Source organism: Triticum aestivum, chromosome 3A, assembly GCF_018294505.1.
Source record: "Triticum aestivum cultivar Chinese Spring chromosome 3A, IWGSC CS RefSeq v2.1, whole genome shotgun sequence".
Classification (NCBI taxonomy): domain Eukaryota; kingdom Viridiplantae; phylum Streptophyta; class Magnoliopsida; order Poales; family Poaceae; genus Triticum; species Triticum aestivum.
The window spans coordinates 591,788,772-591,800,724 of NC_057800.1; the positions used below are offsets into that span (position 1 = coordinate 591,788,772).

An 11,953-nucleotide genomic window follows, 5' to 3' on the forward strand; every position below is an offset into this window, starting at 1 on the left:
TTTGCAAAGTATTCCAGCGCGTGAAAGCCACAGTCCGTCCTGCACGAGGAAAAAGAGTTCAGGTGAACACGCAAAATGGACAGCTGCAGCAAAGATGGACTTCAGTTCAGATGTGTCAACAAAAAGAGGGGGTGGATTGATGTAAAAATGGCACATGAAGGAGCGGGTTAAAAGAAATTACGTGTTCCCTTGCTTCACAGTCGCCACATACTCAGTCGGGAAATGCCTGATCTGGACCTTTGAATGTTCGTAGTGACGGTTCCAAGTCTCTTTGAGGTTCTTGATGAAGAATTCGGCATGCGTAGTAAGGTCTGCATCAGCTTCCGAACGGATTGAATCAAGCACCTCGATACGTTGGTTCTTCAGGTCAAGACAGACCGCATAGTGGTGACCACACTTGTCGTGTCGGTCGTGTGGTGCAAGCTCCTGGAACATGGGGAACATGACCTGCATTTAAAAAAGTGAAGAAATGAGATACAAAGTTCACATGAAAGAACAACAGAGGGACAAAAAAATTAGAATCACGTAGAATGTTTGATTATGGGTGGGAGTAGTTGAAAGAAAGTTGCCGTCCATTGTATGAACAAAATGAGCCATGTATTTTACTATCAAGTTGCCACATAGTTTGCATGGGGATACAAAAAATCAAGAAGTCAGTGTGCACGGCAACTGTTGCCACATGAAAACTTCTGCCACACAAACACAAGTACATGTTCTGGCAAAAAACCACGCCATGTGAAAAAACGGTGCAGACAGGAAAGGAGTACTCACATATTTCTTCAGTGTGAGCTTGAAGTCACCGTGTTGTGCAAAATTGTTCCTCAGGATTTTGTGGTGGAAGTCACCATCACATATTTTGCAGGTCACACTGTAATGCATGATTATCTTGTCGGCGCATACATCGGTGTGATTGTTGATGTAGTCGATCCCGCATGCAACTACATTCGTCGACATTTTTCCGTTTGGCCTCATGGACTCGGCAAGATCACCCAGGTCGACGTACGTCGCTCCGCACTGAATGACTTTCGTTCTGTCCAAACATGAGCTGTATGAAAACGATATAGCATGGAAGAATCATGTCTACTAAGTAAAAAAATATATGAAAGAACTAAAACGTAAGCGGACCATTTATAAAAAGTACGAAGTAGATAAATGGTAAAAAAGAGCAAGCAAGATGAGAGATTATGGGGTATGGTAATTTACGCTTTCAGCTCCTTCATGTGCTTGCTGTTGGTCCTCGCATTTCCAAAACGCTTGACGATATCATACAGCTGGGTCTGTTCCTTAGTGGCCCTGAATTCGGGCTCGTAGTCTTCCGCGGGGGGTGGGTGAACTACCCTCTGCTGCCTCACAGGACCAGGGGTGACACTCCTAATGGTATCCTCAGATACCGTATCTGCAGGCACATTGGAACTTGATTGCCCTTGCCCTCGTGAGGAACTCCTCTGCAATGCTGTCTCCTCGATCATGCGGTAAACTTCATCAAGTGACGGTGAAATCTCCTCAGGGGTGGCTGCAATGAATATAAAAAAAGTGGGTTAGGATACATATAAAATCCAAAAACAGATGGATTGTGAGGAGGTAAAGGTCCATGATGTGATATGTAGGTAGAAAAAGTGGGGCAGTTGCCATGGGTGGTCCAACTACAGTCGCTATGACATAGCAAATACAATTGCCATGTAGTTGCACTGTAGTTGCCACCTAGCATGTCACAGCAACTGCAGTTGCCATGTTGTGTCGGCTCCACTTGCCATGTGAATGCCGTATGAAAAAATGCAGCATGGTAGAAAAAATGCAGGTGGCATGATGTGGCAAATCCAGTTGCCATGTGTACTGAATTGTATTTGCCATGTGACAGCAACTATAGTTGCCATGTTGAAATAACTTCAGTTGCCACGTGCTTGCCCAAATGTCAAACGCAGCATGGCAGCAAGAAAAAAACGTAGGTGACATGGTGCATCAAATCCAGTTGCCATGTCGTCACATGGCAGTTGCCGTCACAAGTGAGGACCCCCAAGGAATGTGATTGGGAAAAAAGTCAAACTACAAACATGTATACAAGAAAAACGTAAGTGCGTGATGAGTGTACCTTGCACAATTGGCTCTGCGAACTTGACAGCCTTCCTGCCCTCGACCATTGGCTGCGCCATCATTGCGGGCATGCCTCCTGGGAAAGCAAAGGCAACTGGTATAGGATCGTGCACCACCGGTTGATCTTGACTGACGCCGAGGCTGAAGCTCGGTGGGGTAAAGGCCATTGGGTGCCTCTCATTCCTACTGGCCGAACCACGAACGACTTTCGGGGCAGAATCCAAGGGTGAAAGATTGACAAACATATATGAATCGGCCGCTAAAAAATGATCGGCCTTATTTGCAGGGCGGGGCGTGTTGTCAGCGGTCTCAGCCGCAGCTTTCATGACAATCTTCTTGTTTGGACTGTAGGGGACACCGACATTGACTGGGAGCCTGGAAGTGCGCAGATTTATGCTGGGGATTTCCGCTGCGGGTGAAGGCGCAGTCTGCTCCGGGCGTTCCTCTGCGTCACTGGTACCCGGCTTGACACCTGCATCAGTTGTGCTCCGGTCTTGCGGTTTCTCCATCACATTGATTTTTGCAGGTGGCGGGAACAGTGTGGACGCAGGAACATAACCAGATTCGTCTCTCCTGCTCCTAGCTACAGCCGGAGCGTTGGGTATGTCTGTTGATTGCTTGCGGGGGCTACGACGCCTAGGTGGAAGACCAGCACGTGGAACGGTCGCCTTAGCAGTATCTCCACCGACAGGAGCTGGAGCTATTGTGCCAGGATTCTCATCTGCAGATGGCATATCCTTGTGAAGTGCCGCCTCAGCCGCTTCTGTCATGGACACAGGTGAGACACCAGGCACGCGCTTGGAATTAGTGTCAGATGAGCGGGAATCTTCCTTGCCTAGGTTGGTCTCGGGAGCATCCACTTCGACGCTTGCTGATGGGGTGGCATGGCTCACAGCAGCATACTTCATTGCCAGAAGAGTTGGCAATATTTCAGCTGTCCTGGCGGATACCGACTCGTCACTCCCCGATGTACGGATGCCTGTTGTTCTAGCCTGCACATCTGCAGCCGGCGGAGATGGTCGGCCACTTGCATCAGAGTTAGTGGGAGCAGTTGACGGTGCAGCAGCAGTATTGTCGCCTGGCGCCTCATGTACATCTGAGTTGCCACCTGTTGACAACTTTGAATGCAGGCGTTCGAGTGGGTCTCTACTGATATGCTTGGCCCCGCGCGTAGTAGTCTTCTTCACCCTGCAAAGGAAAAAAAGCACGTGAAAAATGGTATGAAAAAAATGGACAAAAAAATATGTTTGCAATGATAGAAGCATTAAAAAACTAAAAACAAGTGGAAAAAGCTGGTAGTTGCCATGTAAGGGGGTCATGAGTTGCCATGTGCCATAGTTAGCAGTTGCCATACAGCAGCAGTTATCAAAGTTAGGCAAATTGAAAAGAATGATAGAAATGTCTAATCTGTGAGGAATGCAATTTCAAAATTAGGTGGGGGATGAACTCTCAGAAGAAAATGGTAAAAAAAAAAGATGACAGTTGCCATTAGGTACAGAAATAGTTGCCATTTGGCCTAGATGCCAGTTGCCATGTAAAGATAATAGGAGTTTCCATACATTTAAAAAATGAAGGAAGAAATCATTTGGAAAAACAGCAGTTGCCTCGTGGGGGATGATAACAGAAGAACATGTGACAAAGCAGACCAGTTGCATTGAAAAATCAAGAAAAAAACCGCTATCTCAAATGAAAAGCACATGGAGAAACCTACTTATTGACTGCCTTCCTCAGGTCAGGCAACACGACAGGATCCCCGGTGTTGGTCGTCGTCGTACGAGCAGAAGACCTGGTGGAAGGGATGTCACCGGCAATGGGGGCACCTTTGTTCAAGCGAGCAGAAACACGGGTTGGCGTTGGCGCCTGTTTCTTCGTAGCTGCTCGTCCACCAGCGGTCGGCTCACTGCACGCAACAGATGGAAGGAAAAAAGAAGGTGGCAATTGTCAGACAACAAACTAATTGCCGCGCTTGACAAATAACAAGTGCAAAAGAAATGGATGAGATTGTTCCAAAGAAAAGATACACAGCAGAAAACTAAAATTGAGAGTCGAACCTCTTCCTGGCAGCTACGGGATCGATCCTAGACCTCTTGCCAGCATAACCCTGCCCAACATCCTCTGGAGCCCTCCCCCTCCTTGATGGCAAAACCCCCTCGCCCCTCGCAGCCGTATGTTCTTTCACTTTCTCCAGTGGGTGGGCACCTGTTGCATCCTTGCCCTTGTTGCCGCATGTGCGAACTTCAGCGTGTTCATCGTCATCGGTGTCATCGTCGTCGTCCTTGCTGAGGCCAGCGTCTCCATCCACATCATCATGTGTGTCACCGGGCTCTTGGGAGCTGTTGTAGTCATACCGGCCACGGCAACCGGTTGGCCAATGTGTACGTTCTGGGACAAATGAAGTGAACTGCCTCGCAACCGCGTCGCTGTCAGAGGCACTGAGGGACGTCCACCCCTCAACCAACTTCCCGAGCAGGCCGGTCATTCCGGATGCAAAACTGCCCAATTAGATGCTCCACTGGTGCCCTCGCCTGTGCACGAAAACAAGAAGCATCAACAAAACAACACCCGTACTGCATTCGCTTCCACGACATCAACATGTAATCCACGGCAAACCGTAGATGTGGACATTTTGATTACCTCAGAAGGGCAAGACGGAGCTGAGTGCACCTCCATCCACTTTTCAAATTTTTGAGGCCCCCCAAACACGCTGTAGTCTATAGCATGCTTGGCCATCAGCTATGAAAAACAAAAACAAAATTGTAAGCATGCCTTATAAACCACGGACGGTTGCGTCATGTCAAATTTGTAAGCATGCCGTGTGAAAAAGACATAAACAAAAACTAACCTGTAGTTTTCCATATGTGCCATCAGTTGCCCTGTCTGCGGCAAGCACAACCTTGACAGCGCTGATGGTCCACGCAGAAACAGCAAACTTGTGAGTAGGCGGCGGGCCTCCTATCCCGGTGAAATCCACGATGGACAGATCAAGAGAGTCGACATACATGAGCTGATTTAAAACAATTTTGCAAAGAAAAGAAAATATCAGTTGCCATCGTGGTTAATTTTTAGTTCAGAAAAAAAAGAGCAGGATAATGTATGATCCAACGATAATATGTATGTGTTAGTTGCCATCAAAGTGTGATGGCAGTTGTCATCCTACTGTGATAGCAGTTGCCATGCTAATATGAAGGTAGTTGCCACATTGTCAGTATGACAGTTGCCACGTTGTCATTATGGCAGTTGCCACATTGTCACTATGGCAGTTGCCATCTTGTTATGACCAGATTGTCATGCATGAAATAAAAGTACGTTATAAACAAAGAGTTCACACAGAGATCTGGTGAAAATAAATACCATTAAGTGCAGACGACAACCCTTCTGGTACATCTTGTTTTTCAAAGCATCGTGGAGAAAGTCGGCAATAAACTTACACCAGTTCATACTCTTCACGTTTTTCAGATTCGCCTGCACCACACAAAATTTCAGGGCAAAAAAGTTTGCCGCGTCAGAAATCAAAACGGAAGAAACGCAACGAAAACACTGGCAGTAGCAAGCATGGATCATTCACCAGGATGGGGAAACATTTGTTGCTTGGGCGAAGAGAAGTGGTCGGCGCGAAAACAACTGAGATGAGGTACATGAGTAGCTTCATCTTGAAAACTTCTCCGTGCGTCCTCATGTCGTGCAGAGAATCTGCCAGTACAGACGTGTTCGGCATTGCCTCCAACCCAGGAAACAAACGGGCGAACAGCTCTTCCTCGATCTCATTATTAACCTCGTACAGGACTTTGATATGTCCCCGAGGCACACCCAAAGTGCAGAACACGGATTCCTCATTCAATGGAAGTCTTCCCCGTCCCGGGATCATGAATTCCCTGGAGGCGGGATCGTATATCTCACCAAGCCAGTCGCATACCGGGTTGACAAGGTTCGTACACCGGACATCCATCAGAACCTGCATACCCATCTCAGCAGCAGCTCCCTTTTGATCGTCAGTGAATTTGTCAATCAACACGGTCAGACGTTCCTGGGAGGCTCTGTTGCGAATACGTTTCTTCTTCTGCAAAAAACAAACACAAAAGTGTTGAGTTGTTACCATGTTTTTGCAATGTTATGAAAATTTAGTTCATGATGGACGACTATAAAAAAGATCTAGCTGCCAACAAATAACATAAATCAGGAGGAGGGGGCGGGTGTGCGGACAGTTACCTCATCGCCCTCTTTTCTTCGTCCAGTTGCGTGGTTACGTTGAGGTGGATCCATGAAATCGTCATCATCACTTTGATGATCGCCACGAGCCATTCTGCTGATGTAGGAACAGACCAAATTGTTAATGGCGAAAATGTAAAATGCAATGGGTAAGCAGTTGCCACCTAACAGAAAAATATTAACTATTTGAATGCAAATGTGGTTGCCATACTATGCAGCCAGTTTGCCACACTGTCATATCTGTATTGTGGCAACAGACATTGTGTTCACATACTGTATTGCAACATGATTATACAAAATCCAAAGTGGCAAACACGCCAACTCGATGTGCACATTAGTTCCGTCCAGTGCTACCGATTGTGGCAACTATCAAAGTTTGGAAACTGTCGCAAATAATTCAGAAAAAAAAACAAGTCTCACAAATGAAAAAGAATGTTTGAGGTTACTATTATGTAAATTCAGTAAAAAATCAGTTTGCCTCGTTCAAGAGCGTGTATGTGGCAACTATCTCATTCATTCAGTAAATTTTAGTTGCCCCCCTTGTGTGTGAGCTTGAACACATTTGTGGCAACTATGACAGTCAGTTTCAGAAAATATGTTGCCGCAGAAGAGAACACATTTGTGGCAACTGCCACATTTGTTCATGTAGTTTAGTTGCCACACACCTGTTCACGTTCGGTCATACTGCCATAGTTGCCACATTCAGAAAGCATATTTTTTTCTGGTTACTTATCGTACAAGTTCAGCAGAATTAAAATTTGCCACATGGGAAGAGCATGCGTGTGGCAACTGCCACATGAGTTCAATGAAATTAGTTGCCACCTCGTTTTGGGGTGGCAACTATGACAGTCATTTTCGGAAATCTGTTGCCACATGGGAGAACACGTTTGTGGCAACTACCACGTTTCTTCAGGTAGTTTAGTTGCCGCACATTTGTTCACGTTCAATCATACTGCCAATTTCGCCACAGTCTGCAGTTTCAACCCCAAAACTAGACTAGATCTAGGTTTCAATGGCAACTGCTTCAACCTCAAAATCACCCTTACAATTCTCGCGCGAAATGGCTGCAACCCCAAATTTCGAACCAATCCGCACCAAAACAACCCGGCGGACAACTCTCAAAATCCAAATGCAAGACTAATGCGTTGCCTACGAGCAGGCATAGCCTCACCGACTATGCCACCGCAGCGGCGGCGACGAAACTGCCCACTCCCACGAAGCAACGGCAGGCACACAACTATGGCGCACCGCCGCAGCGGCAGGAACGCCGGCGCACCGCCGAATCGCCGGAATTTCTAGGAATGGATCTAGAAATCGAACAGGGAGGAAAGAGGGGAACAAAATCAGGGAGGGTATGCGATAGATGAAGCGAGCATTACCTTCGACCCGCACGCGTTCCGGCGACGCCGCTCCGCTCCGACGAGCACCACCAACGCCCGCGAACACCGTCGACTGTCCCGCCTCCGCCGTCGCCTTCTCCCCTCGCCTTCTCCTCCAGTGGACTGTAATGCGAGTGGGTTGTGCCAGTAAATGCGACGCGGGGGAGAGTGAATGGAACCGTGAGGGAGAGGGTGGAGGGGTGTGCGACGTGTTTGACGTCAACTGCGGTCAGACCATGGCGTGCGGGCGCATGGCAGTTCCACCGCACGCCTCTCAGTGGCAACCGCTGACTGCGGGATGGCAACTACCGTGCGGGCGAACCCACTCGCACACCGCACACTAGAATCGTCCAACGTGGCGCCGAAAACCAGCCCTTTTGCTCCAAGATTCGTGCAAAACGAAACCAACGGCGATGCTTGCGTGTGGACGGAGTGGTGAACGCCCACACGTGTGGGCGTTAACATTTCCGTATTTATTTAACTTTCTCTCTACAGCCGGACTACTATGTGTCCCCCTAATAGGCCTTTTTTGTCTATCCTAAGGAAAAGGAGGCATTGTTGGTTATTTTATATACAGACACGTGTGATTGGATGTGTTAAGGACATGACTTAGTTCTACACTTGTACGTGTCTAACAAAACCTGTACATGATTATTGTTGTATGTAACTTTTTCTATCTTTTAATCTCAACCGTCAAAATTAAGATCAACGTACCATTTTTTTTAACACATGTGCTAGTGCAGATTGTCACATGCATGAATTAATGAGCTGATTAAGGTCACCATTCAAATATGTATCTTTAAATGCTCCGGTGTACAGATGTCAGGTTTGCCGTCAATGGCTTGTCTAGATCATAGTATGTTCACGCTTCATCGATCAGTGGGCCGCTTAACTACCTCATTATCCTACCTTACATATGTGTCTGTTTTTTTGAGAAATCTTACCATATGTATGTACGTGTGCATAATCTGCTAGCATATACTGATATGTACGCATGTTATTAAGGCCCGTTTCTTTTTTTGGGGTACTGCTAGTCTATGGCGTGTTTGTATGGGACACAATTTCCTTCATGGTAAGTACTACCCCGAAGCAGCCAAATAAATTACTAAATGCTGACATCAGCAATACATCATCCTTTGTAATATTATTTGGATTGCAAATACGTATTGGATCGTGGCTATCAGCACACGCGAGCCGGACAGCTCTGGGTTCGCCCCGTTTCCTATGGCATGTATGTTAAGTTTATATCTTTATTATTATAAATCTCAGCCGCAACGTGTCAAACTCTTTATATGTACAATTTTGTGTAATGTAAATATCTTTAAATCTCAACCGTTAATATCTAAAATTAACTGTTGATATAATTTAATCTGTGTGGACGAACATGATGGCTTATTTGACTTCTGTCTTAATTATATAATAGATGGGCAATAAGCTGGGGAGTGCGTCGGGCTGCCTTTAGTGTTAAGGCCCTCCAGTACGAAACACGGGCAGCCGACTGTGCCGATACAAAAGCCTATCCATCTTAGAGCCCATTTATTTTTGTTTTTTGCGAGGAGAAGCCCATATTTCTTGAAGAGGGGGCGATCCCAGAAAAACCCTCATTCCTCCTCGCTTCCACTTATACTACAGCTCGCTGGACTCTCCCTCTTCCGTCGCCCCCCAACTCCCCCTACTCCCAATCTTCCTTACTCGTCCAGAAAACCCCCGCTCACCTTCTTCCTCACTAGTACAGAAAACGCCTGCTCCTCTTCTTCCACTCCTACAGAAAACCCCAACCCTCCTTCTTCCCCACTCGCACTGCCACTAGGCTCGTCTCTGGCTACTCTTCTCAAACCCGTGAGCTCGGCGCGACGCCCACAAGGAAAATGGAGTCGGCTGGCCTCAACGCCAAGAAGATGAGGCTCCCTCCAGCGGCGACGCCGGTTGTAGATCCCGCACCCGGCAGCGCGAGGAGAAGCGGCAAGCCCCCCCCCTACCCGGATCTGAGGAATCGGTAGAATCTCCGGTGGACCGCATCAGAGATCTCCCGGGCATCATCCTTGAGGAGATCATCTCGCTTCTCCCCAGCAAGGATTGCTGCCGCACACAAGTCCTCTCAACTCGGTGGCGCCCTCTATGGCGCACCGCGCCCCTCAATCTTGACTGTCGTCAGATATATGTCCTTCCTGAATTTGATCTCCTCAGAGCCATCGTCTCCTCTCGCCAGTAGGGCCCTGTTCAACGCCTCTGCATCCCGACATGCTACCTGTTGTCCATACCCGACACGGTGGACACTTGGCTAACATCCCCTGAATTCGGAAAACTCCAGCAGTTTGAGTTCTACCATTACCACGAACATGCCAAGAATTCGTGCCCACGCCACCGTTGTCCATCTCGCGGTTTTCCTCCTCTCTCCACACCACTACCTTCGCCCGGTGCCATCTACTAGACGATCTGGTACAAATGCTTCGACCCCCATTGCTAAAAAAAACCTTCGCTTGTGGTGGTTTATCTATCGGAGGCCTCACTACACAGCATCATCCACTCTAGTTACCCTGCCCTGGAGCGCTTGCTGATTGTTTTGGGAATAGAAATCCCTATCAGTTGTCTCAAAATAAAGTCGCCTCACCTTAAAAGCATTGGAATTCGTTTTGAAGGACAGCGGATCATCATCGAAGATGCCCCTTCACTTCAAAGGTTGCTCCTTCAAAATTGTTATAGACCTTCGCAAATAACTGTTGTCTCTACGCCCAAACTGGAGACCTTGGGTGTAATTCATGATCCGCTTGATGATCACAACAAGTTGGTGTTTGGCTCCACACTTTTTCAGGTACAGTATATTATCATCTACACATTTGTAATCATAAGCTGCATTTTTCATTTGTGCGCATAAGTTTTATATCATCTTGGTGTACACTTTGGGTATTAATATTATGTTATATGCTCAATGAAGAGTTCGTCCATGGATAGCCCATCAATGTTGCTGGATTCTGTCAAGATCTTATATATCGGAATGTTTAGTTTTGATCTGAACATAATCATTGGCTTGATGTGATGCTTTTGGTCTCTGGAGAATTTATATATAAAGGTGATGATTTCATGCACATTGAAAGACCGTATACATTGTACTAGAATTAACCGTTCAGCTGTTGCTCTTTTGACATACTCTTTTTTCAGACATTAACTATTTTCAAATCTTCATGTCTATTTAGGTACTGCAACCACATGGAGAAAAACGTATAACCAATCGGTGGCGTAATAAGCACCATCATTTTATTAGTTCTCATGACATTCGTTTGAGGACAATAACGATGGAAAGATATGCATCCAACCAGGCAAACAGAAGCTTTGTCACATTCTTCCTGTTGAATGCGAGGTTACTATTGTCCATGAGGCTTAAGTTTTATAGCAAGAGATTTCTCACGGACGGACACATTGAACAGAAAAAAAAAGAAGTTTCAGGTGGACAAATGGGCTTCTAAACATGCTCGGCTTCTATTTACAACAAGTTGTAGTCATCCTGAAATAATATTTTTTGCACAGGATGTTGATTTTATGGACGAGACTGATCCATTTGTTTGTGACTGCCAAAAAGAGTCGTTGGGTTAGATGTTACTGCCATGTTCAATCTGGGTTTTGTCTAAAAATTTGATGAACAATTAATCCTTGGGCTTTTTGTACCGTTTGTAAGCTTAAGTTGCATGTTGTTGCCCTCGTACTCCCCTCCACCTACCACTACACTGCCGCATCTTCCACGGCTGTTGTTTGTTCCTGTCCGAGGCCTCGCCGTCGTTCTCTGCCTTGGTTCGCTCATTGTGCCCACCGCCATCTGGCGTTGTCAACATGGTCAACAACCAAGAGGAATCAGGAGATGATTGTACGTGAAGAGGCTGACAGAAGGGACCCACCAGGGTCATTGCATTACGCAAGCAAGTGCCTCGTTATTACAAGCCAAAAAATACTTCCTCCTAATTGTTTGACAACTAGGTCCCACACCATTGTCAATGTAGTCAATAAACGAGAAAATTACACAACGAGCGGATAACACCAGGGACCAAGCACCTCACCCAGTTGTTTTTTTATTTTCAGAGACGGAGCTCAACTACGCGTTGTGTGGGGGTTGTGACCCTTCTAGCCCACGCTTACGCTTTTATTTAAGCACATGACGAGCCCAGTTGATATCTTTTTTCTATCTGAAAATGGCTAGCCCAGTTCTTTTTTTTGGAGAATACCAAAACCGAGGCCTACTTGCTTTTCTCAGCCCTGCTGGGCTGCAAATCTTTCAAGACGAGGAG

The 11,953-nt window shown here is 46.6% G+C and overlaps 1 protein-coding gene across 1 annotated transcript; it reads right to left on the bottom strand.

Annotated features, from left to right (window-relative positions):
- Positions 1–1,199: 1,199 nt before the first annotated feature.
- LOC123057016 (uncharacterized) lies at positions 1,200–2,220 on the bottom strand. The gene is made up of 2 exons (XM_044480194.1): positions 2,090–2,220; positions 1,200–1,513 (listed from the first exon to the last, which is right to left on the bottom strand). Exons 1-2 carry the CDS (start codon positions 2,160–2,162, stop codon positions 1,200–1,202), a joined length of 387 nt encoding a protein of 128 aa, XP_044336129.1. The 5' UTR covers positions 2,163–2,220.
- Between the last annotated feature and the right edge of the window lie 9,733 nt (positions 2,221–11,953).